This window comes from Hyla sarda, chromosome 1 (genome assembly GCF_029499605.1).
Source record: "Hyla sarda isolate aHylSar1 chromosome 1, aHylSar1.hap1, whole genome shotgun sequence".
In the NCBI taxonomy this organism is placed as follows: domain Eukaryota; kingdom Metazoa; phylum Chordata; class Amphibia; order Anura; family Hylidae; genus Hyla; species Hyla sarda.
The window spans coordinates 320,554,494-320,581,431 of NC_079189.1; the positions used below are offsets into that span (position 1 = coordinate 320,554,494).

The 26,938-nt window shown below is 39.6% G+C and overlaps 1 protein-coding gene across 8 annotated transcripts in view; it reads right to left on the bottom strand.

Annotated features, from left to right (window-relative positions):
• TMOD1 (tropomodulin 1) overlaps positions 1–26,938 on the bottom strand; it is a 151,782-nt gene that overhangs the window by 91,102 nt on the left and 33,742 nt on the right. For 7 of the 8 annotated variants that reach the window (XM_056519026.1, XM_056518988.1, XM_056519044.1 and 4 more), the window contains exons 2-3: positions 18,686–18,825; positions 13,954–14,110 (exon numbers count right to left, since the gene is read on the bottom strand). In XM_056519026.1, coding sequence (XP_056375001.1) covers positions 13,954–14,110; positions 18,686–18,805 — 277 coding nt within the window. In that variant the 5' untranslated portion in view covers positions 18,806–18,825. Of the gene's footprint in view, positions 1–13,953; positions 14,111–18,685; positions 18,826–22,563; positions 22,758–26,938 lie in introns of all 8 variants that reach the window. The other variant, XM_056519003.1, reaches the window with a different exon arrangement.

Below are 26,938 nucleotides of genomic sequence, written 5' to 3' on the forward strand. Positions count from 1 at the left end.
TTCAAGTTCCCATCCGTCCCACACCAAGAAAGGCATCATATACAGCCAAGCCATAAGGTACCACCGCATCTGCTCCAACCCTGATGACAGAGACACACATCTACAAACGCTAGCTGAGAAATGTAAACAAAAATGTTACAAACCAAGGACCATCCATAAGAAAATCCACTCTGCTCTTCAAACACCACGTGAACACCTGCTGCAATACAGAGAGAAACAAACCTCATCCCGCATACCACTGGGAGCCACATACAATCCCACCCTTGAGGAAATACGCAAAATCATCAAGGACCTGCAGCCAATACTAGCAGAAGATGAGGTGAACCACCCATCTTGGCCTTCAGACAACCACCCAACTTAAAACAAAAGCTGGTCAATAGGAAACTACCCACAGAAACATCAGATACAGACAATGGGACCAAACCATGCACCAAACCGCGCTGTAAACTCTGTCAACACATCTGCACAAATTCTGAGGCCTGCCACAACAACAAGACATACAACATCAAGGGACAATACTCCTGCACCATAGAGAATGTAGTCTACATGATACAATGCACCAAGTGTGACCTGGGATGTTACATTGGTGAGACCAGTCAGACACTCAATAAAAGGATGAACCTCCACAGATCGTCCATCAACAACCATAGAGAAAAGGACTATTGCACCCCAGTTGGACACCATTCCACCCAAACAGGTCACTCCCTACAGGACCTCAAAATCAAGATCCTGAAAGGAAACTTCAAGAACACCCAGGAAAGAAAGACATTTGAAGCCAAAATGATAGTTTTTTATGACTCCAAGAACAGAGGACTTAATGTGGATTTAAGCTTCTTATCCCATTATCAAAATTTCCTATAACCTTTGCTAAACTGTCTTCCCTCTCCCTGCTCTAACACCATTACACCCCTGCTCCCCCTCCCCTGTCTAAGTCTTATCTTCAGTCTATGGTCCTGTAGTATAATTGTCCTTTCTCCTCTGTCCAGCGTGTTCTCACCTCTGCTCTCCAGCCCCCCCCCCCCCCTCATCTTTATCTGTATCTATCTTCCTATAGCTATACAATTTATGGCCCAACTTAATGTCCATTCTCCACATATGTTGTTTTAACCCCCTGCATATTTTGTGAGATAGAACGTGTGTTTTCTCCTTGTGAGCTCAGAATTGCTTATGACTTGATAAAGGGAGGAATCCCGAAAGCTTGTCTCTACATAATCTTGTTAGTCCAATAAAAAAGGTATTACAAGATACTGCTACTACCGATGATTTTGCTTTTTATATATATATATATATATATATATATATACATACATATATAAAAAAAAATATATATATATATATATATATATATATATATATATACACACAATTATAGGCATATTTTAAAGTTTAAAATGCATTGCATATTCTAAAACTCCTTGTGTAGAACTGTAAAATGATGAAAAAAAGAAAAAAGAAAATAGTTTAAGCACTCCCCACCATGTTAAGCTGTGCCTTTGCCAAAATCACTGGCTTTTGGTAGTTTTTACACATCCTCTTGGTTGTCGGTTATTCTGTGAACCAAACTCACACTTTTTCAGGAGTGATTTTGGAAGTACTCCGAGTAATTTCTGCTTTTTGTCGGGAACACGCCCATTTTTTGTTAACCACGCCCATTTTCTTGTAATAAAAAAACACTCCGGGTGTTTTCAAAAGTGTAGGTTGTGCGGTGTAAAATTTGGACGCAGAATTAGTCGCACGGATGGTGCAAAAAAAATTTAGGCACATAAACCGAGAAAAAAAGTCGGTTGGACATTAGTAAATCAGGGCCATTGAGTTTTATATATATATATATATATATAGATATACAAGGTAGAAAAACTCGGGACACCAATACAATTAAGTATAACTTGAATTTTATTTTGCAATCTTTAGAATCTGATGTTTCGGTCCAATCCCTGGACCTTCCTCAGAGTTTCTAAAATTAATATATACAGGAAAATAATGAATATGACAAAATAATATAAGATAGACAATGTAACTAATTACCTAACCCCAAGGCCGTAGCCTGGGGTGCAATACACCTCTAAATAGTACCCCCTAAAACATAACTTTTATTGTATATCCAATTAAAATAAAATAATATAATATAAACCCAGTGAGATAAATGTTAAAAATGGGATGTCAGGTAGGTTAGTGCTTGTGTGCTGACACTAACCTACCTGACATCCCATTTTTAACATTTATCTCACTGGGTTTATATTATATTATTTTATTTTAATTGGATATACAATAAAAGTTATGTTTTAGGGGGTACTATTTAGAGGTGTATTGCACCCCAGGCTACGGCCTTGGGGTTAGGTAATTAGTTGTGTTTCTTGGCCTCTTTAGTCCCCTTTTGGTCTAATTTGATTTTAGATAGACAATGTAAATCCAGACACAGTTATCAAATAATGGATTTTTCAATCCTAATTAACAATGGATACTAACAAATAAAACATAATAGTGATAGGAGAATATATATCAAAAAAATATATATGTCATGTGGATAACATCATAAGCCAGGGTTACCAGGGAAATAAATAGATCATGCTTAGAGAAGGATTACTTTCAGGTCATGAGATTAGTGTGTGGTATAACTTTGTACATGTAAATAATAAATATAATCATCCTGGAACACCGGAAAAGTAATGAGAGAACATCAATTATTATATACATGTAACATTACAAAAGAGTTCCGCTTGGGGGCAAGGAGAGCACGGCAACAGGAAAAATATCTAATGGTTATACATATAAGAAAAATAGCGTACTGGATCCAGAGTAGATGGTAAAAGGAAATGCAGTATATGTACTATAAGACATGGAAGGGAGTTCATACTTACAGATTGCTGCGGAGGTGTGAATATAAAGAGGTATACGGCTTCCTGCCGGGAGAAAGGTATAAAGAGCGCAGTCTATGGCTGCTGGTGGGTGACTGGATGACTAGCGTGGTTCCGTCTTAAACAGGATCCCGGACGGAAGTGCGAGAGTCCCACTTCCGGTATGCCGCTGCATTCGGCAGGGGACATTCTAAATAGTATAAGAGTAAACAGAGTAAGATAGAAGATAAGAATGTAAGAGGGGCAAGTAGAAGAGAAAATAGTAGAAAAGTATAAAGATAAAGAAGTGTGAGAGATTAGGGGAACAGGATGTAAGACGATACCTGTGTCGGGAATGAGGTGTGGAACGCAATATGCGTTCCAGCTGTTAAAAGGCTGTATTTGACAGGAAGTGATGATCTGATAAGGGTCTGAATGGAGGTGTGGAGCGCATAGTGCATTCCACTGTATATAAATGATGGTCCTGGGACGCAAAAGTGTATGAAAAAAGATCCTGAAGTATAACAGATATAAAGAAAGGGGTATGAAGGTAATCAGGATAAAGTAGATAAATTTCGGCCCGAACTCCACCAATTTACAATTCACCACAGCACACAATCCATCAGTTTCCTTTAGTACAGGTGGATAGCGAAGGCAGATTGAGCACAGATCTTTACAATAAACCCAAGGACCGGAACCATTTATTACATTTCTCAAGCTGCCACCCCAAATCTACTCTCTCCCTCCCTGCCCATATCCCAATTTGAACGAGTCAGACGGATTGTAACGGATGATAAAACAAGACAAATAAATCTAAATGAAATGAAAAATAAGTTTGCTCACAGAGGTTTCCCAGAACAGGTTTTGAAAAAATGTTTACAACCCCGAATACCTAAAAATAAAAACTCCATTCGTACATACATATCACCCGTTTGCATACAGTATATACAGCATTATACGTAAACATTGGTCATTACTAAACTCAGCACATCCAAATGTACCCGAATTTCAACAACCATTCATGCCCTGTTTTAAACGACCCACTAACATTCGTGATCAGCTCGTTCGGGCAGATGTTGGCAGTAGTTCTCAACAAAGACAATCCACCTTCAGTTCTCCTAAAAATGGTACTTACCCTTGTCTTCACTGGATTCAATGCAACAGCATCACCAAAGGTGATAAAGTAGATCACCCCCTGACGGGTAAACCATGTCCCATTAAAGGATATCACACGTGAAACTCTTCCTATGTGGTGTATTTGATCAAATGCCCTTGCGGACCTTTCCCTACATCATTTATATACAGTGGAACACACTATGCGCTCCACACCTCCATTCAGACCCTCATCAGATCATCACTTCCTGTCACATACAGCCTTTTACCAGCTGAAATGCATATTGCGTTCCACACCTCATTCCCGACACAGGTATCGTCTTACATCCTGTTCCCCTAATTTCTCAAACATCTTTATCTTTCTACTTTTCTACTACTCTTTCTTCTACTTGCTCCTCTTACATTCTTATCTTCTATCTTACTCTGTTTACTCTTATATTATTTAGAATGTCCCCTGCCGAATGCCGCGGCATACCGGAAGTGGGACTCCCGCACTTCCGTCCGGGATCCTGTTTAAGACGGAACCACGCTAGTCATCAAGTCACCCACCAGCAGCCATAGACTGTGCTCTTTATACCTTTCTCCCGGCAGGAAGCCGTATACCTCTTTATATTCACACCTCCGCAGCAATCTGTAAGTATGAACTCCCTTCCATGTCTTATAGTACATATACTGCATTTCCTTTTACCATCTACTCTGGATCCAGTACGCTATTTTTCTTATATGTATAACCATTAGATATTTTTCCTGTTGCCGTGCTCTCCTTGCCCCCAAGCGGAACTCTTTTGTAATGTTACATGTATATAATAATTGATGTTCTTTCATTACTTTGCCGGTGTTCCAGGATGATTATATTTATTATTTACATGTACAAAGTTATACCACACACTAATCTCATGACCTGAAAGTAATCCTTCTCTAAGCATGATCTATTTATTTCCCTGGTAACCCTGGCTTATGATGTTATCCACATGACATATATATTTTTTCATATATATTCTCCTATCACTATTATGTTTTATTTGTTAGTATCCATTGTTAATTAGGATTGAAAAATCCATTATTTGATAGCTGTGTCTGGATTTACATTGTCTATCTTACATTATTTTGTCATATTCATTATTTTCCTGTATATATTAATTTTAGAAACTCTGAGGAAGGTCCAGGGATTGGACCGAAACATCAGATTCTAAAGATTGCAAAATAAAATTCAAGTTATACTTAATTCTAGCGGAGTGCCGAGTTTTTCTACCTAGTATTCATGGCTTGGGAGCCTACTTGTGCACCATTAATTTAGGAGAGTGCCATATTTCTCATTATTGTATATAGATATACAGTCATGGCGGTAAATGTTGGCACCCCTGAATTTTTTCTAGATAATGAAGTATTTCTCACAGAAAAGGATTGCAGTAACACATATTTTGCTATACACGTGTTTGTTCCCTTTGTGTGTATATGAACTAAACCTCAAAAGAGAGGAAAAAAAAGCAAATTGGACATAATGTCACACCAAACTCCAAAAATAGGCTGGATAAAATTATTGGCACCCTTAACTTAATAATTGGTTGCACACCCTTTGGAAAAAATAACTGAAATCAGTCGCTTCCTATAAACATCAATAAGCTTCTTACACCTCTCAGCCGGAATGTTGGTCCACTTCTTCCTTTGCAAACTGCTCTAGGTCTCTCTTATTGGAAGGGCGCCTTTTCCCAACAGCAATTTTAAGATCTCTCCACAGGTGTTCAATGGCATTTAGATCTGGACTCATTGCTGGCCACTTCAGAACTTTCCAGCGCTTTGTTGCCATCCATTTCTGGGTGCTTTTTGACTTATGTTTGGGGTCATTGTCCTGCTGGAAAACCCAAGATCTCGGATGCAACCCCAGCTTTCTGACACTGGGCTGTACAGTGGGACCCAAAATCCGTTGGTAATCCTCAGATTTCATGATGCCTTGCACACATGCAAGGCACCCAGTGCCAGAGGCAGCAAAACAACCCCAAAACATCATTGAACCTCCACCATATTTCACTGTAGCTACTGTGCTCTTTTCTTTGTAGGCCTCATTCCTTTTTCAGTAGAATGATGTGCTTTAACAAAAAGCTCTATGTTGGTCTCATCTGTCCACAAGACGTTTTCCCAGAAGGATGTAGTCTTGCTTTTTTATGTCTCTGTGTCAGCAGTGGGGTCCTCCTGGGTCTCCTGCCATAGAGTTCATTTCATTTAAATGTCAACGGATAGTTTGCGCTGACACTGATGCTCCCTGAGCCTGCAGGATGATTTGAATATCTTTAGAACTCGTTTGGGGCTGCTTATCCACCATCCGGACTATCCTGCATTGACACCTTTCATCAACTTTTATCTTCTGTCCACACCCAGGGAGATTAGGTCCAGTGCCATGGGTTGCAAACTTCTTGGTAATGTTGCGCACTGTGGACAAAGGCAAATCTAGATCTCTGGAGATGGACTTGTAACCTTGAGATTGTTGATATTTTTCCACAATTTTGGTTCTCAAGTCCTCAGACAGTTCTCTTCTTCTCTTTCTGTTGCCCATGCTTAGAGTGGCACCCACAGACACAATGCAAAGACTAAGTGAACTTCTCTCCTTTTTATCTGCTTTCAGGTGTGATTTTTATATTGCCCACACCTGTTACTTGCCCCAGGTGCATTTAAAGGAGCATAGCTTGAAACTATCTTATTTTTTCCACAATTTTGAAAGGGTGCCAATAATTTTGCCCAGCCTATTTTTGGAGTTTGGTGTGACATTATGTCTAATTGGCTTTTTTCTTCCCTTTTTTGGTTTAGTTCGAATACATACAAAGGGAATAAACATGTGTATAGCAAAACATGTGTTACTGCAATCCTTTTCTGTGAGAAATACTTCATTTTCTTGAAAAATTTCAGGGGTGCCAACATTTGCAACCATGCCTGTATATATACCGTATTTATCGGCGTATAACACGCACTTTTTAGCCTAAAATTTTTAGCCTAAAGTCTGTGTGCGTGTTATACGCCGATACACCCCCAGGAAAGGCAGGGGGAGAGAGGCCGTCGCTGCCCGCTTCTCTCCCCATGCCTTTGCTGGGGTCTAGAGCGCTGCTGTCAGCCCTTCTCACCCCCTGGCTATCGGCGCCGCTGCCCGTTCTGTCCCCCTGACTATCGGTGCCGGCGCCGATAGCCAGGGGGAGAGAAGCGGCGCCGACAGCCAGGGGGAGAGAAGGGGCAGCGACACCCATTGCCGGCGCCACTGCCCCGTTGCCTCCCCCCATCCCCGGTGGCATAATTACCTGAGTCGGGTCCGCGCTGCTGCAGGCCTCCGGTGTGCGTCCCCGGCGTCGTTGCTATGCGCTGAACGGCGCGGCGCATGACGTCAGTGCGCCGCGCCGTGCATAGCAACGACGCAGGAGACGCACGCCGGAGGCCTGCAGCAGCGCGGACCCGACTCAGGTAATTATGCCACCGGGGATGGGGGGAGGCAATGGGGCAGCGGCGCCGGCAATGGGTGCCGCTGCCCCTTCTCTCCCCCTGGCTGTCGGCGCCGGCACCGATAGTCAGGGGGACAGAACGGGCAGCGGCGCCGATAGCCAGGGGGTGAGAAGGGCCGACAGCAGCGCTCTAGACCCCAGGAAAGGCAGGGGGAGAGAAGCGGGCAGCGACGGCCTCTCTCCCCCTGCCTTTCCTGGGGGTATATCGGGGTATACACGCGCACACACGCACCCTCATTTTACCATGGATATTTGGGTAAAAAATTTTTTTTACCCAAATATCCTTGGTAAAATGAGGGTGCGTGTTATAGGCCGGTGCGTGGTATACCCCGATAAATACGGTATATATATATATATATATATATATATATATATATATATATATATACTATGTAGAAGTGTTTCCCAAAAAGGGTGCCTTTAAAAACTTTAAAACTTCAACTCCACGCATGCACAGATAGACTTTGACTTTTTGGGCATGCTAGGAGTTGTAGTTTTGCAACAGATGGAGGCACCCATTTTGTGAATCATTGCAATATAGTACAGCAGATGAAAGTAGGATGGGAATGGTTGCTTAGTAACAGAGTGCTGGGGCTGGTCAGGTGACTGGGGCAGAAAACGGCAGTTAGGGTGGATTCACACCACGATTTTCTATACAGTTTTTGGATACGTCTTTAAAAAAACAAAAACGTATGCAACCGTACAGCAAACCGTGGCCATAGACTTTCCATTCAAAACCGTATGCACCATATTGTATACGGTTGTCTCCGTTTTTCACACCACACGTTTTTTTTACTTTTTTTTTTCTAGACAGAAAACCGTGGCCTACCATGGTTTTTGGTCCAGGTGAAAATCTGTATTGACCCGGATACGTTTTTTTTTTTTAACATGGGAGTCAATTGGAACCATACAGACCTGTATGTGTGTACGGTTCCATCCAGTTTTTACCATACGGTTTTTGACTTTGCACAGTTTTTTTTCTTGGAATTTCAATCAAACAAGTGAAACTTTATTCATAATGGAGTAAAAAGTTCAAAACGTATACGTTTTTTTTTCTTAAAAAACGAATGCAATCGGACATCACTTTTCAAACCGTATACAGATAAAACTTTGTACACATGTTTTGATACAGTTTAGTCAGGTTTTGAGGAATCCATTTTTTTAAATCAAAAACCTGATAAAAAACTGTATTGCAAAAACGTGGTGTGAACCTAACCTTAGGAGGAAGCGAGCACAGAGCGGCAACAAAGAATGCTGGGACCTGTACTGTAAAGACAGCGTGCAGGGAAGGGAACAAGCAGGAGACCAAAAAGGTGTATTAGAGTCACGTACAGGAGATACAAAGGTCACAGTAGAATAATAGATGCAAGGTTAATGTCCAATGCTAATCTGATTTAAAAAACAAAAAATGTTATCACGTTCGTTGGATAACCCCTTTAAGCTTAAAGAGGATCTGTGACTAAACCCCCCACCCCCCAAAAAAATTGATTGCAGTATCATTAAATAGCTTAAGGTACTCTGATCACACACCTTTTTACAGTTTCTTCTGTTCCCGAAATATGAGGGTTTATAGTTTGTCTGACAATTTAAGGAATCAATTGGGCATTAACCTAATTTTAACCCCTTCCCGCTATATCACAAAGCGGAAAGGTAGTTAAAGGAAAACGGTCATCCTGTTCACCCACACTAAACCCAATAAAGTGGGTTATAATGTGGGTGAACAGGAGACCGATGGGGGGTCACTGACGTACCTTCGGTCAGTAGATATGTCCCGCCGAAGATCTGCTCCTATCTTCTCTGAATTGCGTGCTGGAGACGGGCCCGCCGGTTAAATTTGAATATTCATTGTCGCTGGTCACATGAACAGGCGGACCCACCTCCAGTGCGCAATTCAGAGAAGATAGAAGGGGATCTTCAGTGGGACATACCTCTGGATGGAAGGGTACGTATTTTAGTCAGTGACCCCTCATCGGAATCCTGTTCACCCACACTATAACCCACTGCCGCTTTGTGACACTCCTGTTTGGCAGTGGCAGGAGTGGCGATCGCAATGCGAGCTGAGCACCTGCCGCAACTGTCAGGATCAAAGCTCCGATCCTGACAGTTAACCCTGTAGATGCCGCAGTCAGCAAGACTGCGGCAACTACAGGTCTGACAGGGATACCCTGCGATGCGATCACAGGGTTCTGCAGATTGCCATGGCAACCTCGGAAGTACGGTGGCCTGTGAGGTTGACAGTTAGATGTGCTATGAAGCAGTACAGATGTACAGCAGTATAGCATAACAGCTATCAAAAGGTCACAGCTTCTAAATGTTTTAGCAAAATAAAATAAAAAATAAAGTGTAAAAAATCCCTATATTATTAAACATAATAATAAAATAAAAAACCCAATCCGCAAAATATCATGTTAAAAAGTGTATAACCTTGAGTATCACCATTTGTACCAATGAGAAAACAATTAAAAATTAAAATAAATTATTTTTCTCATCTCACCTCACCCCAAAAATTAATAAAAAAATTGTGCGGGCTGACTTGATACGTGGCAAAGATGCCTTAGGTGAGAATACCCATTTTTATTAGTGTTTTTTCATCTCTTATCTAGTGATAGTGTATATGATTTCTATTTGTAAATCACTTAATTTACCAAAAAATGACTCCAGAAAAAAAGCTCTACAGTCATTTTAACTAGGTGTCTAGGGATGACAAAATAAAAAGTATTTTAAATAAACTGGGTTAAAACCCTTGGGTACAGGATAAAAAAGAGCACATTTTGCCAGAATCAATATTACTTACTGTCATCTTCACTGTTTCCTCTGCATTATTCTATTATTTGACATCAAGGGAACACAGAACACATGAAAACTGTGCAAAAGGTTTGCTCACTTGATCCCCAACACGGCTGGTAACTCCATGTAGTCAGGAACAAAGATAGATGTCAGCCAGTGTGGTAAGATAGGGGTTTTATTGGAACTATATTACAACAAAGACAATCCTGCACTCACCGCCCAGGTACTGTATGTTCGGCTCATCTCAAAACGGACGGCATCCGACTGGCAGGTTAGCTTGGCGCTTGGCAATTTTGCGCACAATAGCGCTTCTTCGAGGCCGGAAGAAGCGCTATTGTGCGCGAAATTTCCGGCAGTCGCCTCGGAGCACCCCACGCCAAGCTAACCTGCCAGTCGGATGCCGTTCGTTTTGAGATGAGCCGAACATACAGTACCTGGGCGGTGAGTGCAGGATTGTCTTTGTTGTAATATGCTGCTTTGTTCTGACACTTATTTCGTTGGTCCTAGCACAACTGCAGGATGAGGTTCCTAGGTCTGAATACCCGCCTATTGTATCCTTTTCAGTTCCGTTTGTTAATTAGGTATAGCTGTCCAGGATTATTAGTGGTGCCACTCGGACTTCATTACCTTTTCTATTGAGTTTTATTGGAACTGTATAAAAGCTACACAATACATGGCAAAACCGGGATAAAATATGCAACAGAGCAAAGAGAAGAAAGCTTGGATGCATTTTGGGTTGTGACCCTTCGTCTTTGCACACAAAATACAGGTAATATACAGGTTTTTATGGTGATCCCTGAGTGGGAGGGGAGGGGTGGAGAGGCACAGCCTTAATCCTGTTAACTTTCACCTCACCGCTAGTGGACCTACCAGCACATGTTAACCAGAACAAAAACGCATAGTATGAATACCTATTTAACATAATACCTGAATAAAACACATTTTAAGACAGGAAAAGTACTTTGAATACAAATAACCTCATATAGAGAAGGCAAAAAAGGTAAAACTAATAATGAAGAATTAAGTGTCCGATAATTTAAGCCTCTAGGTTGGGATGTTTGTAATATATATTAAAAAAAATCTCCCTATTGTGTAATAACCTAAGGCGGTCACCTCCCTGCCACGGTCTACGTACCAGCTCAACTCCATGAAACACAAGTGAGGTTAAATTACCAGAGTGAACGTTTGGTGCTACCTATATAGGATAAATTGCATTCCTTACAGTGAATTCTATAGACTACAAATGAGGACTGACAATTTATAAAAGAAATGTATCAGAAAGGATTTAATACCATCCAAATTGGGTGTAGATTTACACTTAAGAGCAAATTTGCACACCACACACCGAGGTTGATCACGTATAGAGAAAAAAAAAGGAAAAAAAAAAACTTTAGCTGTTTACCAAGTATCACTATTGTGTGAATGATGAGAAAAAATGCACAAAGAGGAAAGCAAACTGCCCAAAGTGGGAGCTCATCTGGAAGAAAAATGACACCCTTTCTGAACATATTTGGCTAAAAGGGAATCCTGACAGTACAGGGAGATATTTTTTTATGATGTTAATAAGTTGGGAATATTTCATACTATATGTTGTGACAAAAGACACGTTATCTTCCCTACCATAGTCACTAGAATTGTTATTTCCAGCCTAAGATAAAATGAGAAGATGCATCCCATCCTTTGTGGCCACCTTAGATTTAGCTCTACTTAAGGGAGAACTCTACTGGAAAAATTTTTTTTTTAATCAACCGGTGCCAGAAAGTTAAACAGATTTGTAAATTAAATATTCATGCAATAGAAAAGGAGAAAAACGGAGCAACTCACCACACCGACCCAGGTATTCTTTGGAATTGGTACTTTATTCCAAAGCTTCAACCATGGAAGACAAGCAGGGGAGAGTGAATGTAGGAGGTGGGGGTATCCGCTCGGTGACGGGACTGTTTGGCGCCTGAGCGCTTTGTCAGACCGGACCGGGATCGGTCTGACGAAGTGCTCAGGCGCCAAACGGTCCCGTCACCGAGAGGATACCCCCGCGTCCTACATTCACTCTCCCCTGCTTGTCTTCCATGGTTGAAGTTTTCCAGTGGAGTACCCTTTTAAAATCCGAAAGGGATACCCTCTTTCCGTTTCAGGCACTCACAAATTGCAAGAGAAGGGTCACGACCCGAAACGCGTCTATACCTTCTTTTCTTTACTCTGTTGCATATTTTATTCTGGTTGTGCCATATATTGTGTGGCTTTTATATGGTTCCAATAAAAGATAACTATCTTACCACTGGCTGACATCTATCTTTGTTTCTGAACACAGAACACACCTCCCTAATGTATCAGACAACAGCAGGGCAGGGGCATAGGAAACCTGTATTTTTTGGACTTACATTATTATATATAATACAGTAAACAGATACCATTCTATAAAGGTAAAATACTGCTGCCTAATCCTGGCTCTAAAGCAGTATTTTATATTTTAGTATTAAAAACAGTAAGCCTGTGCAATGCCCAAAAATAATCAGTTACAACTACTTCATTTTTCTCATTGAAGACTGTGATTTGTGTAAATATGTATGAGGTGTATATGCATGAATATGTGTATATGCATGAGTGTGCTGGAATGTATAGAAGACGTGTATAATGAATAAACGTATGCTTGCATCTAATCAGTGTATATATATATATATATATATATATACACATATGTACATGAATGTGTGGCATAACATGGCATTATCTTGGCACTGTGTGATACCATTATTTCCACTAAGTGTTAAAGTAATAATCCAGCAATGCTTGGCATTATTAATTGTCATTATTATGTACATTATGTTAGTACTTTTAAGGTGTACAGTATGGAATTATACCTTTAGCCATTAACTGTACAGTATGGTGGTATTGTTTAAGAGTGCATTTTGATAATATTTTCTAGATGTAAATTATGGCAACACTGTATAGTGGAATATGGCTTTGCCATTCGTGTGTAAGCAGTGGGGGACTTAAGAGGTGAACTTTTTTGTTTTTTAATTGTGTTACCGCACATACAGCTAGTGTTTTTAAAACCTGGAAAACCTCTTTAAGTCACATGTTCACCACTCATTTAACACAAAAAAAAAAAAAAAATTAAAATAAACAAATAACATTACTATAATATTCTATAAAATTACCGCCATAAATAATGCCAAGGCTTTGAAGAATTTTAGAAACATTTGAAGATCACTTGAAAGTGATAAGAGCTATGTATCCTATTAGAACTGTGGGATCCTCCTGATAAGAGATAGAGACCAGGAGAAAATGCATAGCAAAAAGACAGGAATGTTACATAGCGTCTATTTTTGGCCTGTTCTAAGGAGGAGTTATAAGAGCTCGAATGATTGCCAGACAAGGGAACAAAGGGACAGTCCTGATTTGTCACTGACAACCATTGACTTGAGACAAATATAACCTTCAGTGAACAGGGATGAATTTAACTGTTTCACTTTCATCATCTTATTAACTTCTTAATCCTTCTAAAACTAAACAGCTGCAGTGAAGGCTTGTTCCCTACTCACAACATACGTGACTTTAAGCCGCCATAACCTTCCTTTATCAAAGAACAGAAAGCATGGTACAGTTACTTCTTCAACAAATGTACTGCCCTGTAAAAAGCTTAGCAGTGTCTACACAATGGCTTTTAATAGAAGCGCTGGGTTATATTTCATCTTGACATAGCTGTCACCAAAGCTGCCAGTAGACACAACACATACCTCTTTTTTCTCCAGTATAAGGCACCAAATCTTCTTTGTCTTTCATTTCCTTAGCTTGCTTTTCTAAATGGCCTAGTAGGGCTTCTCGCTGGAAGGGTCCTGTTGGTGTTTTGCTTGTCTGGTTCTTTTGTCTTAAGCCAACAGGCAATAACTGATTCTAAAAAGGAATAAAACATTTTATCTTCTCCTATACTGAAATCATAATAAACAGGCAACGCAGCAAGAGCAGCATGTGTGTCTGTGTGCCACCACAATGTAAGGACACATTCCAGGGGTGGTACAGTATGATTTTTTTTTCCCCTTAAAATTTCTACTGAAAAAACAAAATTTGAATGGAGCAACTCGTGTTATGGTGATGTTTGCCATGAGGGAATTTGGAGTAAACAGTTTGGCTTCTAACCGATCTGATCCAATTGTTTCCCTGAGATAAGAGTCATCAAATAGAGCATGTTCATTGCGGCTCACACAGCAGGCTGATTGACAAGCGGGGAGCATGCACAGACCCTGCTTATCCTGCCCATAATTCCTGTGATTTGTCCCCGCTGAGACATGTAGGCAATAGCTACAGGGGCAAGACAGTGGAAGGACCCCTACTGGTAAGAAGTATTAAGCAAAATACTTCAAAATTTACACATTTTGAAGCAATACATATTACAAGGATACATAGAATTATTTAGAGTTATATAGTAATTATAGAGTTATTATCCAAATTATATAAAATGTTTTTGCAAATGACAGTGCCCATTTAAGAGGCACAAGTCTCTAAATACATTTGGGTATCTCAATGATCGTCCATGTGCCAGACTTAAAAGTCTACCCCAATTTTTGGCATAAGTTTTATCTGCTGGACTGTCACATATAAGAGAGAGAAAAAAGAGCAGTAAAGGGGCGCTTGTCAGTGCCTTGTACACAATTTGTCACATAAAGATTGTCTGCTCACCTTGCTGGGTTGTGCTCTGCACAACACTAATCACAGCATATAGTATCGCTCTTCGCTGTCAAGCCGCAAAAACATATTCAAACACGACAATGAACGTAAATGTACATCATGGTGACGTGGCACCATGACGTACATTTACGCGCCGCCATGTGCGGGAGGTCCCGGCTGCTATCAGCAGCCTGGGACCCGCCGGTAAATGCTCACTTCACCCTTATTACATTCCGTCCACTGTTCTGGTAGCATGGGGGCTTCGTTATCGCACATGGCCCCCAACTTCCATTCCAAACTAATTTTCTCTCCAAAAGCACAATGGTGCTACTTCACTTCTTAGTATTGTAGTTCATTGTATTTTGCTGTTATGGCACCACAGGGGCTTCCTAAATGTGACATGCCCCCAAAAACCATTTCAGCTAAATTAGCTTTCAAAAAGCCAAATGTGGCTCCTTCTCTTCTGAGCATTGTAGATCGCCAGCAGAGCACTTGACGTCAACATATGGGGTATTTCCATGCTCAGAAGAAATGGGGTTACAAATTTTGGGGGGCATTTTCTCCTATTACCTCTTTTTGTAAATTTGGGGAAAAAAATTGACTTTAGTGAATGAAAAAGAAATTCATTTACACATCTGACTTTAACGAAAAGTCGTCAAACACCTGTGGGGTGTTAAGGCTCACTGGACCCCTTGTTACGTGCCTTGAGGGGTGTAGTTTCCAAAATAGTATGCCATGTGTTTTTTTTTTGTTTGTTTTTTTTGCTGTTATGGAACCATAGGGGCTTCCTAAATGCGACATGCCCCCCAAAAAACATTTCAGCAAAATTCACTCTCCAAAATCCCATTGTCGCTTCTTCTCTTCTAAGCCCTCTAGTGCACCCACAGAGCACATTTTGAATACTTTGAGGGGTGCAGTTTTTATAATGGGGTATTTCTAATATTAAGGCCCGTCGAATCCACTTCAAAACTGAACTGGTCCCTGAAAATTTCAGATTTTTAAAACTTTGTGAAAAATTTGAAAATTGCGGCTGAACTTTGAAGCCCTCTCATGTCTTCCAAAAGTAAAATCATGTCAACTTTATGATGCAAGCATAAAGTAGACATATTGTATATGTGAATCAATATATAATTTATTTGGAATGTCTATTTTCCTCACAAGCAGAGAGCTTCAAAGTTAGAAAACTGCTAAATTTTCTAATTTTTCAGGACATTTTTTTATTTTTCACCAAGAAATGATGCAAGTATCAACGAAAATTTACCACTATGATAAAGTAGAATATGTCACGAAAAAATAATCTCAGAATTCAGAATCAAATTCACAAGTAAAAGCATTCTAGAGTTATTAATGCTTAAAGTGACAGTGGTCAGATGTGCAAAAAATGCTCTGGTCCTTAAGGTCAAAATGGGCTTGGTCCTTAAGGGGTTAATAATGGGAATCAAATTTAGTTTCGTAAAAGAATCAACTTGCATTGATATTTTAAACCCAAGATATTCTAGCACCTCCTCCTGTCTTAGCACCTTAATACCTCCAATAGAGGACTTCATTTGGTTATCACTGGGGAGTAAGACAGACTTGTACCAATTGATCTTTAAACCGTATAAATACCCAAATTCCTCCCCCACTTCTATCACATTGGGGACCATTAATTCTGTGTCCTGTAAGAATAATAATAAATTGTCCAAGTATAAGAGCAGCTTATATCTTTCACCTTTTAATCCAAAACCCTTAATTTCAGGACATCCTCTAATGGCATTTGCTAGTGGCTCAATAAATAATACATAATGGGTTCCTCTAGTCATATTAAATAACTTAATGAGTGTCCCATAAAATTTAATTTTCCCAGTGGGGCTTCCATACAACAATTTCACGTATTTAACAAATCTTTCCCACTCCACCCTGTCAAATGCCTTCATGGCATCTAGTGACAGGGAGAAGTGGGCGTGCTGCATGTCCATTTGAATATTGGCATAGGTCCTAATTAAATTTGTGTGAATATGCCTTCCTGGAACAAAACCAGTCTGGTCCTCTCCTATAATAGTCCCAATCTCTCCCGCCAATATTCTTAAACTTTGGCCAGGATCTTGGCATCAGTATTCCAGGATTTTTTTTTATATATACATATATATACCGGCTCCAGAAAATGAAACAGATTTATAAATTACTTCTATAAAAGAAAATCTTAATCCTTCCAATAATGATCAGCTGCTTAAGTTGAGTTGTTCTTTTCTGTTTGGCAACAGTGCTCTCTGCTGACATCTCTGCTTGTCTCGGGAACTGAACAGAGTAGAAGAGGTTTGCTATGGGGATTTGCTTCTACTCTGGACAGTTCCCGAGACACGTGTCATCAGAGAGCACTTAGACAGAAAAGAACAACCCAACTTCAGCAGCTCATAAGTACTGAAAAGATTATGATTTTTCAATAGAAGTAATTTACAAATCTCTTTCTGGAGCAAGTTAATATATATAAAAAAAGGTTTTTCCTGATAACCGCTTTAAGTAAAGAAATTGGACGATATGATTCTATTTTTAAAGGATCTTTCCCTTTTTTCAAGATACGTATTACAACAACTTCTATCATTGATAAAGGCAGGGCACCAGATTCATAAGAATCATTAAATATTGTACACAAATATGGTAAAAGTACCTTATTAAATTCTCTATAAACATCAAATGGCAATTCATCTTGGCCGGGTACCGAGGATCCCTTACAGGTTTTGAGTGCCAATTCTATATCTTCCACCGTAATAACCCTGTCTAATTTATTTTTTTGATCCATGGTCAATTTGGATGAAGTACATTTCTCTAAATATTTCAAAATTTTGTTTCCCCTTCTAACCCCCTCTGATCCCCAATCTCTTTAAGGTCCCTTATTATGTTACCCCTTGAATCCTGCAAAGCCAGTATTTCTGATTTTTCCTGTTGAGCAGTTTGCCCGGTCACCCTCCTTTCATTAAAACATTTTTTGCTTATGTTGTGCTTTCCCCAACAAATAGTTTGCCAATTTATCCAGAATTTTTTTCATTTCCTGAAAAATTCTCTGAGGTGGGATTTTGCAAGAATTTCTCTTGCCCCAGATCACATTGATGTCTCAGAGAATTTTCAGTCTGAAAAAATTCCCTTTTTTTTATTCCTTCACTATATAAAAGCCCTCTGAGGAACGCTTTAGATGTATCCCACAATGTTTGTAGAGAGGCTGACTGGTGCCGGAAAGTTAAACAGATTTGTAAATTACTTCTATTAAAAAATCTTAATCCTTCCAGTACTTATCAGCTGCTGTATACTACAGAGAAAGTTGGTAGTTCTGATCCCATTGCTCTCTACTGATACCTCGGTTCATGTCAGGAACTTTCCGGAGCAGGAGAGGTTTGCCATGGGGATTTGCTCCTACTCTGGATAGTTCCTGACATGGACAAAGGTGTAAGCAGAGATTACTGTGGTGAGACAGAATAGAACAATTACACTTCCTCTGTAGTATTCAGCAGCTGATAAGCACTGGAAGGATTAAGAATTTTAAATAGACATAATTTAAAAATCTGTTTAACTTTCTGGAGCCAGTTTTTTGGACCCAAACTTTCTAGAGCCAAAAATTGTTTTCCACTGGAGTACTGCTTTAAAATACAGAGAATTCTGGGGACACAAGCTGGTGCACAATTGTTCACAGATCTGTGGTCTGTCTGCTAGTACAATGATATTTATTATGTGATACAAGGAAGTTTAAATCCTTTTTGTAGAGAGATTTCAGCAAATACAATATTAAGCAGACACAAATCACATAATCCAACTATAAATAGTGATACTTACATCTGGATCTAATTCTTCCAGTTCTCCTTCCAAGGCTCTTATTTCCTCGTCTGTTAACTTATTTAGAATCTCCTCCTCATCCAAATCCCGATATTTCTCTAAGTCCTTTCTACGAATCATTATTTTTTTTCAAAATGGACCTGTGAGGTGGGAAATTTTATAAGTTTTACGATCTGATGGAATATATTTTGTATCTGATGCTATGGAATATCTTAGCACCATAAACACTCATTGTCAAAAGAATAACGCACCAATAGTGTTGGAAATAAATGCAAATATGGGAATGTAATGATTCTATATGTAAGTGATTACAATAATAAAGAGAAAGAATAAATATGAGGAAAACTATGCAACTTAAAGGAGGTGTTAGTACCCTGTTGGGCTTTCTTTAACCTGGATACAAGATGAGATGTGGTTTTACATGGAGGCATATGATTGTGGTAAGGGAAACAGGGGGCTTGGAAAAGTACCCATAATGACCGTCGTAAAAAGGCACATTAGTGGTCATTAAGAGGTTAAAAATATATTCCAATGCATTTAAAACTATACTGCAGCCTGCTGGGGCTGTACAATATCTCCCCTTACTTGGTCCAGCTTTGGCGCAACATTCCACCCTGATGCCTCTATTTACTTACCTATATGAAAAGATCTTTCTGCTCCGCTGATGACATTCCAAACTTATTGCAGCCAATGAGTCTACAGTGGGTTAAGACTGTCATCAACAAAGCAGAGAGAGTGCGTTACCAGAGCAAGTAAACACTAGCACTGAGGCATAATAGTGTGCCAATGTTGGAACAGATGAGGGGACCTATTTTATAGCACCAGCAGGCTTAAAGGGGTTACACACCATAAGATGATTTAAGCATGTACCTGCCAAGCAATAAAGGAAATGCTTAGAAAGGATCCGTGCTTTTCTTGGGGCTAAATAGCTAGGTTGTGAGATTACCATAACACTGAGGCTATCTTATAGTGAACTGGCTATTTCCTGTTGGAGTTCATTCCCTCAAACTACAAGTCCCATAATTCCTTGTTTGTAAGTGTGGGGTCACTTTTCTTCCCCCCACACATAAGCTACCCCACCCATTGAAACACACCTGTGATCCTTTCAATACAGCCAGTAATTTCTTACCAGGGTGCCTCCAGCTGTTGCATAACTACAATTCTTGCAGAATGATATCCCTCCCACCCAGTGGTTGCTCCACCAATTGAAGCTTCATCTAAACACCTAACTAGTGATGTAATGTCTGAGACCGCACTGCAAGCTGGGAAAACCTGAAAACATTGGGGCAAAAATCACAGAAGAATTGTGAGACCACCATCATCCACAGGTACAGACAATACATAATGAACTACATTATCTTTACAGCCCCCGTAGCATAGTCGGATGGAAAAAAAATCCCAAAATACCCCTTTAGGGGTACTTTTGAAATAACTCAAAATACCCCTTTAAATAATGACATGACTTATCATAAATTTTGCTAGATACTGATTTCTATAGTTTGGGGGATTTTTTGGAGGTGGAGGATTCTCTTTGAATAATCATACTTGGAGGAATAAATTATAAGATTGCTTGTTTCATCACTTTTATTTACATGTCTGTATTCCTTTTGTGCACCAAAATTGCGGCACATTTTTGGCCCACCCTACAAACCTCTGCCAAGAAAAAAAAATGGGCTAGTAAATTACCATAGACCATAGCTTTAGCAAAATGTAAATGTTCAGTGTTAAGACATCATACCAAGGTATAATTACTTCTCAATTTCTGGCAAAATAGAAACTTCAACTAGGCTTACAAATATAAATGTATCAGCTCACATAGCTACTTAGATACAAACATTGCTACAAAGTTCTACTACATGTGTACCATAAATTCAGAATAGGGCATTTTTAACCCCTTGACGACGCAGGAATTTTTCATTTTTGCACTTTCATTTTTTCCTCCCCACATTCTAAAAATCATTACGCTTTCAATTTACTACCTACAGACCCATATGAGGGTTTATTTTTTGTGCCACCGATTGTACTTTGTACTATCATCAATCATTTCACTATAAAATCTATAGCGAAATGATAAAAAAAACTAAATGTTGTGGGGCAAAATTAAAACGTCATTTTGGACCAATTGTGGGCTTCCGTTTCTACGCAGTGCACTTTTTGGTAAAAATGCCATACTATCTTTATTCTGTAGGTCCATATGATTATAATTATTCACAATTTATATAGTTTTGATTTGATTTTACTACTTTAAAAAAAAATTACAAACTTTTTAAAATTAGTATGCTTAAAGGGGTATTCCAGGCAAAACCTTTTTTTATATATATCAACTGGCTCCGGAAAGTTAAACAGATTTGTAAATTACTTCTATTAAAAAATCTTAATCCTTCCAATAGTTATTAGCTTCTGAAGTTTTCTGTCTAACTGCTCAATGATGATGTCATGTCCTGGGAGCTGTGCATGATAGGAGAATATCTCCATAGGAACTGCACAGCTCCCGGGACGTGAGTCATCAGAGAGCAGTTAGACAGAAAACAACAACTCAACTTCAGAAGCTAATAACTAGCTAATAACTTTCCGGAGCCAGTTGACATATAAAAAAAAAAAGCTTTGGCCTGGAATACCCCTTTAAAATTTTTGTCTGTAGCATTTTTGTTTTAATGGGACTATTTGATCACTTTTTATAATTTTTTATGGTATATGAAGTGACCAAAAATACACAATTCTGGAATTCTTTTACGGATGCGTCATTGACTACGCAATTTATGAAGATTATATTTTAATAGTTTGGACATTTATGCACGCATCTATACCACATATGTTTATTTTTGTTTGCATAATTTTATTTAAAAAAATAGGGAAAGGGGTGATTCAAACTTTTATTAGGAAAGGGGTTAATTCACATTAAGTAAAACATTTCTTTTTTAAATTTTTTACACAATTTTTTAGTCCCCATAGGGCACTATTACATGTAATCCTTAGATTGCATACACTTTTCAATGCTGTGGCAGAACATTAAAGGGGTACTCCACTGGAAAACAGGAACTGTCCAAAGTAGGAGAAAATCCCCATAGCAAAACTATCCCGCTCTGGACAGTTCATAAAATGGACAGAGGTGTCAGCAGAGATAACTGTGGTCAGACAGAAAAGAAATTAAAAAAAGAAAATAAATTCCTGTGGAGCATACAGCAGCTGATAAGTGCTGGAAGGATTAAGATTTTTAAATAGAAATAATTTACAAATCTGCTTAACCAGTTGATTTAAAAAAATTTTTTTTTTCCAGCGGAGTACCCCTTTAATAGGAATGAGATAGATAAATCTCAATTGTTGCAACAAAGGAGGAAGGGCTCAACCAATACATTACAACAATAAAGTTGGGGTGCTACTTACAGCAAAAAAACACACATAATCTATTCCAAGAAAAGCAAGCTGCAGACAGTGCACACCCGCTGGGTGTGCACTGTCTGCAGCTTGCTTTTCTTGGAATAAATCTCAATTAAGGCCGATCTGAGAGAATAGAATTAACTATTGTAATACAGTGGGGATCAAAAGTTTGGGCACTCCAGGTAAAAATTTGTATTAATGTGCATAAAGAAGCCAAGGAAAGATGGAACAATCTCCAAAAAGGCATCAAATTACAGATTAGACATTCTTATAATATGTCAACAAAAGTTAGATTTTATTTCCATCATTTACACTTTCAAACTAATAGAAAACAAAAAAATGGCGTCTGCAAAAGTTTGGGCACCCTGCAGAATTTATAGCATGTACTGCCCCCGTTGCAAAGCTGAGACCTGACAGTGTCATGGATTGTTCTCAATCATCATCTGGGAAGACCAGGTGATGTCAATCTCAAAGGTTTTAAATGCCAAGAGTCAACTGACCTTGCCCCAATAATCAGCACCATGGGTTCTTCTAAGCAGTTGTCTAGAAATCTGAAACTGAAAATAGTTGATGCTCACAAAGCTGGAGAAGGCTATAAGAAGATCGCACAACGTTTTCAGATGTCAATATCTTTCGTTTCGGAATGTAATTAAGAAATGGCAGTCATCAGGAACAGTGGAAGTTAAAGCAAGATCTGGAAGACCAAGAAAAATATCAGACAGAACAGCTCGCAGGATTGTGAGAAAAACAATTCAAAACCAACGTTTGACTGCACAATCCCTCCAGAAAGATCTGGCAGACTCTGGAGTTGTGGTACACTATTCCATTATAAAGAGATACTTGTACAAATATGGTCTTCATGGAAGAGTCATCAGAAGTAAACCTCTTCTACATCCTCACCACAAAAATCAGTGTTTGAACTTTGCAAATGAACATATAGACAAGCCTGATGCATTTTGGAAACAAGTTCTGTGGACCGATGAGGCTAAAATTGAACTTTTTGGCCGGAATGAGCAAAGGTACGTTTGGAGAAGAAGGGGAACAGAATTTAATGAAAAGAACCTCTGTCCAACTGTTAAGCAAGGGGGTGGATCAATCATGCTTTGGGGTTGTATTGCCGCCAGTGGCACAACGAACATCTCACGTGTAGAAGGAAAAATGGATTCAATAAAATATCTGCAAATTTTGGATGCTAACTTGATGCCATCTGTGAAAAAGCTGAAGTTAAAGAGAGGATGGCTTCTACAAATAAATAATGATCCTAAACACACCTCGAAATCCACGGGTGATTACATCAAGAGGTGTAAACTGAAGGTTTTGCCATGGCCTTAACAATCTCCTGACCTCAACACAATTGAAAATCTATGGATAGACCTTAACCCCTTTACTCAACAGCCTGTTTTGGCCTTTTTTTCAAATCTGACATGTGTCTCTTTATGTGGTAATAACTTTGGAATGCTTTTACTTATCAATCCAATTCCGAGATTGTTTTTTCGTGACATATTGTACTTTACATTAGTGGTAAATTTTGATTGATATATTCAGCGTTTTTTGTAAAAAAAATGAAAAGTTTGGCGAAAAAAATGAAAAATTTGCATTTTTCTAGACTTTACATTTTATGCTTGTACCATAAATAGTCATATCGCACCAAATTAATGATTAATTCACATCTTCAATATGTCTACTTTATGTTCCCATCATTTGATAAACATTATTTTACTTTTTTAGAATGTTAGAGGGTTTATAAGTTTAGCAGCAATTTTCCAGATTTTCAAGAAAATTTCAAAATCTGATTTTTCAGGGACCAGTTCAGTTCTGAAGTGGAATTGAGGGGCCTGAATGTTAGATACCCCCATAAATCACCCCATTTTATAACATGCACCCCTTAAAGTAGTCATAATGACATTAAAGAAGTTTATTAACCCTTTCGGTGCTTCACAGAAATGAAAGCAAAGTGGAGGCTGATTTTAAAAATTTCATTTTTTTTGCAGATTTTTCATTTTTATCCATTTTTTCTGTAACACAGTAGGTGTTGACAAAGAAATAAAACTCAAGATTTATTCCCTGAATTCTGACGTTTTTAGAAATATCCCATATGTGGCCTTTGTGCGCTACGTGTCTCTCATGCAGGCCTCAGACTTGAAGGAGTGCTATGTGGATTTTGGGGCACCCTTTTAGTTTAGGATATTTTGTTGGCATCATATAAAGTTGCAGAGGCCTTGGGGTGAAAAAATATTTTTGGGAGACAAGTTGACGCTTTTATTGGTACCATTCTGGGGTACATGTGACACTTTGAGCGTTTTTTATTTTATTTTTTATGAGGTGATATACATAAAAAAATCTATTCTGCAGTCGTTTTTTATTAAAAGAATTTAGGTCGTTCGTCATGCGGTATAAATGACATGTTAACTTTACTCTGCAGGTTGATACGGTTACGGCGATACCAAATTTCTATGCTTTTTTTATATTTTAGTTCATTTATAGCATAAAAACGATTTTTGTAAAAAAAAAATCACGTTTTTAATTTGCCGTATTCTGTGAGCCATAACTTTTTTATTTTTTCACTGACGCGATTGTGTATGGACTCTTTTTTTGCGGGACATGTTGATGTTTTTGGGGGGACTATTTTTTGGTTCGTGTTGGGGTGTATTATATATATATATATAATTTATTTTACTATTTTTTTCCAATTTTTTTCATTTTATTTTTCACATTTTTTATTTAAATTTTTTTTCACATATTTTTTTTTCACTTTTTTAATTTCTTTTTCACTTTATTTCACATTTAACTTTTTTTTGTTTTACTGTTATACACAGAATTCAATGGAGTACACATCTGTACTCCATTGAATTTTGCCTATGTCTGTCAGTACTGACAGGCATAGGAAAGATCAGTCCCTACCTTAGGTAGAGACTGATTACTCATGTTGCCATGGCAACGGAGGCTACTGTCAGTCCTCCGGTTGCCATGGCAACCATCAGCGCTCTGCTTTCACTTTGCAGAGCGCCGATGGTGACAGTTGGAGCTCCCTCCCTCTGTAACCCTAATAGACGCCGCGGTCACAGTGACCGCAGCGTCTACAGGGTTAACAAGGGATCGGAGCTGCGCTCCGATCCTGAGTGTTGCGGGCGGCCTCCCCCAACGGGGCCCCTCTCACCACCGATCGCTTCACTGAATGAAGCGACGGAGGAGAGGGGGAAGGAGGAGACCGCCGCCAGATCCCTGCTTTCAGTTCGTCTGAACTGACGGACCAATAGCAGCGATCGCCGGCCGGGGACAGCTGCGATTGGTCCCTGGCCGGCTTCAGGGAGGTCCTGCTGTGTAGCACAGCAAGTTTCATAAAACTGTCACAGCGCGCGGCGGCGCTGTGACAGTTTATGTCCATCAGGTACATGTACCTGATGTTGCGCGAAGTCACCGCTAATCATCAGGTACATGTACCTGATTTTGCGTAAACGGGTTAAAAGAGCAGTGTATGACAGACAACCCAGAAATCTCAAAGAACTGGAAGATTTTTGTAAGGAACAATGGGCAAAGAAACCTTAAACAAGAATTGAAAGACTCTTGGCTGGCTACAAAAAGCATTTACAAGCTGTGATACTTGCCAAAGGGGGCAGTACAAGATATTAATTCTGCAGGGTGCCCAAACTTTTGCAGACGCCATTTTTTTGTTTTATGTTATTTTGAAAGTGTAAATGATGGAAATAAAATCTAACTTTTGTTGACATATTATAATGTCTAATCTGTAATTTAATGCCTTTTAGAGATTTTTCCATCTTTCCTTGGCTTCTTTATGCACAATAATAAATTTTTTTACCTGGGGTGCCCAAATGTTTGATCCCCACTGTACCAACAAGACGGAGCACAGCCACACTAAACTGAAGCCTTTTTTCTCTGCAGCACTCCTAGAGACAGAAATTAGAGGTGCACCGAAATGGAAATTTCAGAACCGAAACGAAACCGAAATAAAAAAAAAATGTCCGGCCAAAACCGATACCGATACCGAAAATGACTTTTCCCAGTCTTCTGGTAAAATGCAGCGCTCCGCTCATTAGATTAGATTCCCCCACATTAGATTGCCAGCTCCCCCACATTAGTAGGCAGCTCCCCCACAATAGTAGGCAGCTCCCCCGCAATAGTAGGCAGCTCCCCCGCAATAGTAGGCAGCTCCCCCACAATAGTAGGCAGCTCCCCCACAATAGTAGGCAGCTCCCCCACAATAGTAGGCAGCTCCCCCACAACAGTAGGCAGGTTCCCAAATTAGGTCAGCATTTCCCCCACAATAGTAGGCAGGTTCCCCACAATAGTAGGCAGCTCCCCCCAACAATAGTAGGCAGTTCCCACACAATATTAGGCAGCTCCCCCAACAATATTAGGCAGCTCCCCCAACAATATTAGGCAGCTCCCCCCACATTTTTAGGCAGCTCCCCCCCACATTAGGCCAGCAGTTCCCCCACAATAGTAGGCAGGTTCCTCACAATAGTAGGCAGCTCCCCCACATTAGGTCAGCATTTCCCCCACAATAGTAGGCAGCTCCCCCCAACAATAGTAGGCAGTTCCCACACAATATTAGGCAGCTCCCCCCACATTTGTAGGCAGCTCCCCCCCACATTTGTAGGCAGCTCCCCCCCACATTAGGTCAGCAGTTCCCCCACAATAGTAGGCAGGTTCCCCACAATAGTAGGCAGTTCCCCCACAATATTAGGCAGCTCCCCCCACAATATTAGGCAGCTCCCCCCCACAATATCAGGCAGCTCCCCCCAACAATATTAGGCAGCTCCCCCCAACAATATTAGGCAGCTCCCCCCAACAATATTAGGCAGCTCCCCCCAACAATATTAGGCAGCTCCCGCCACAATATTAGGCAGCTCCCCC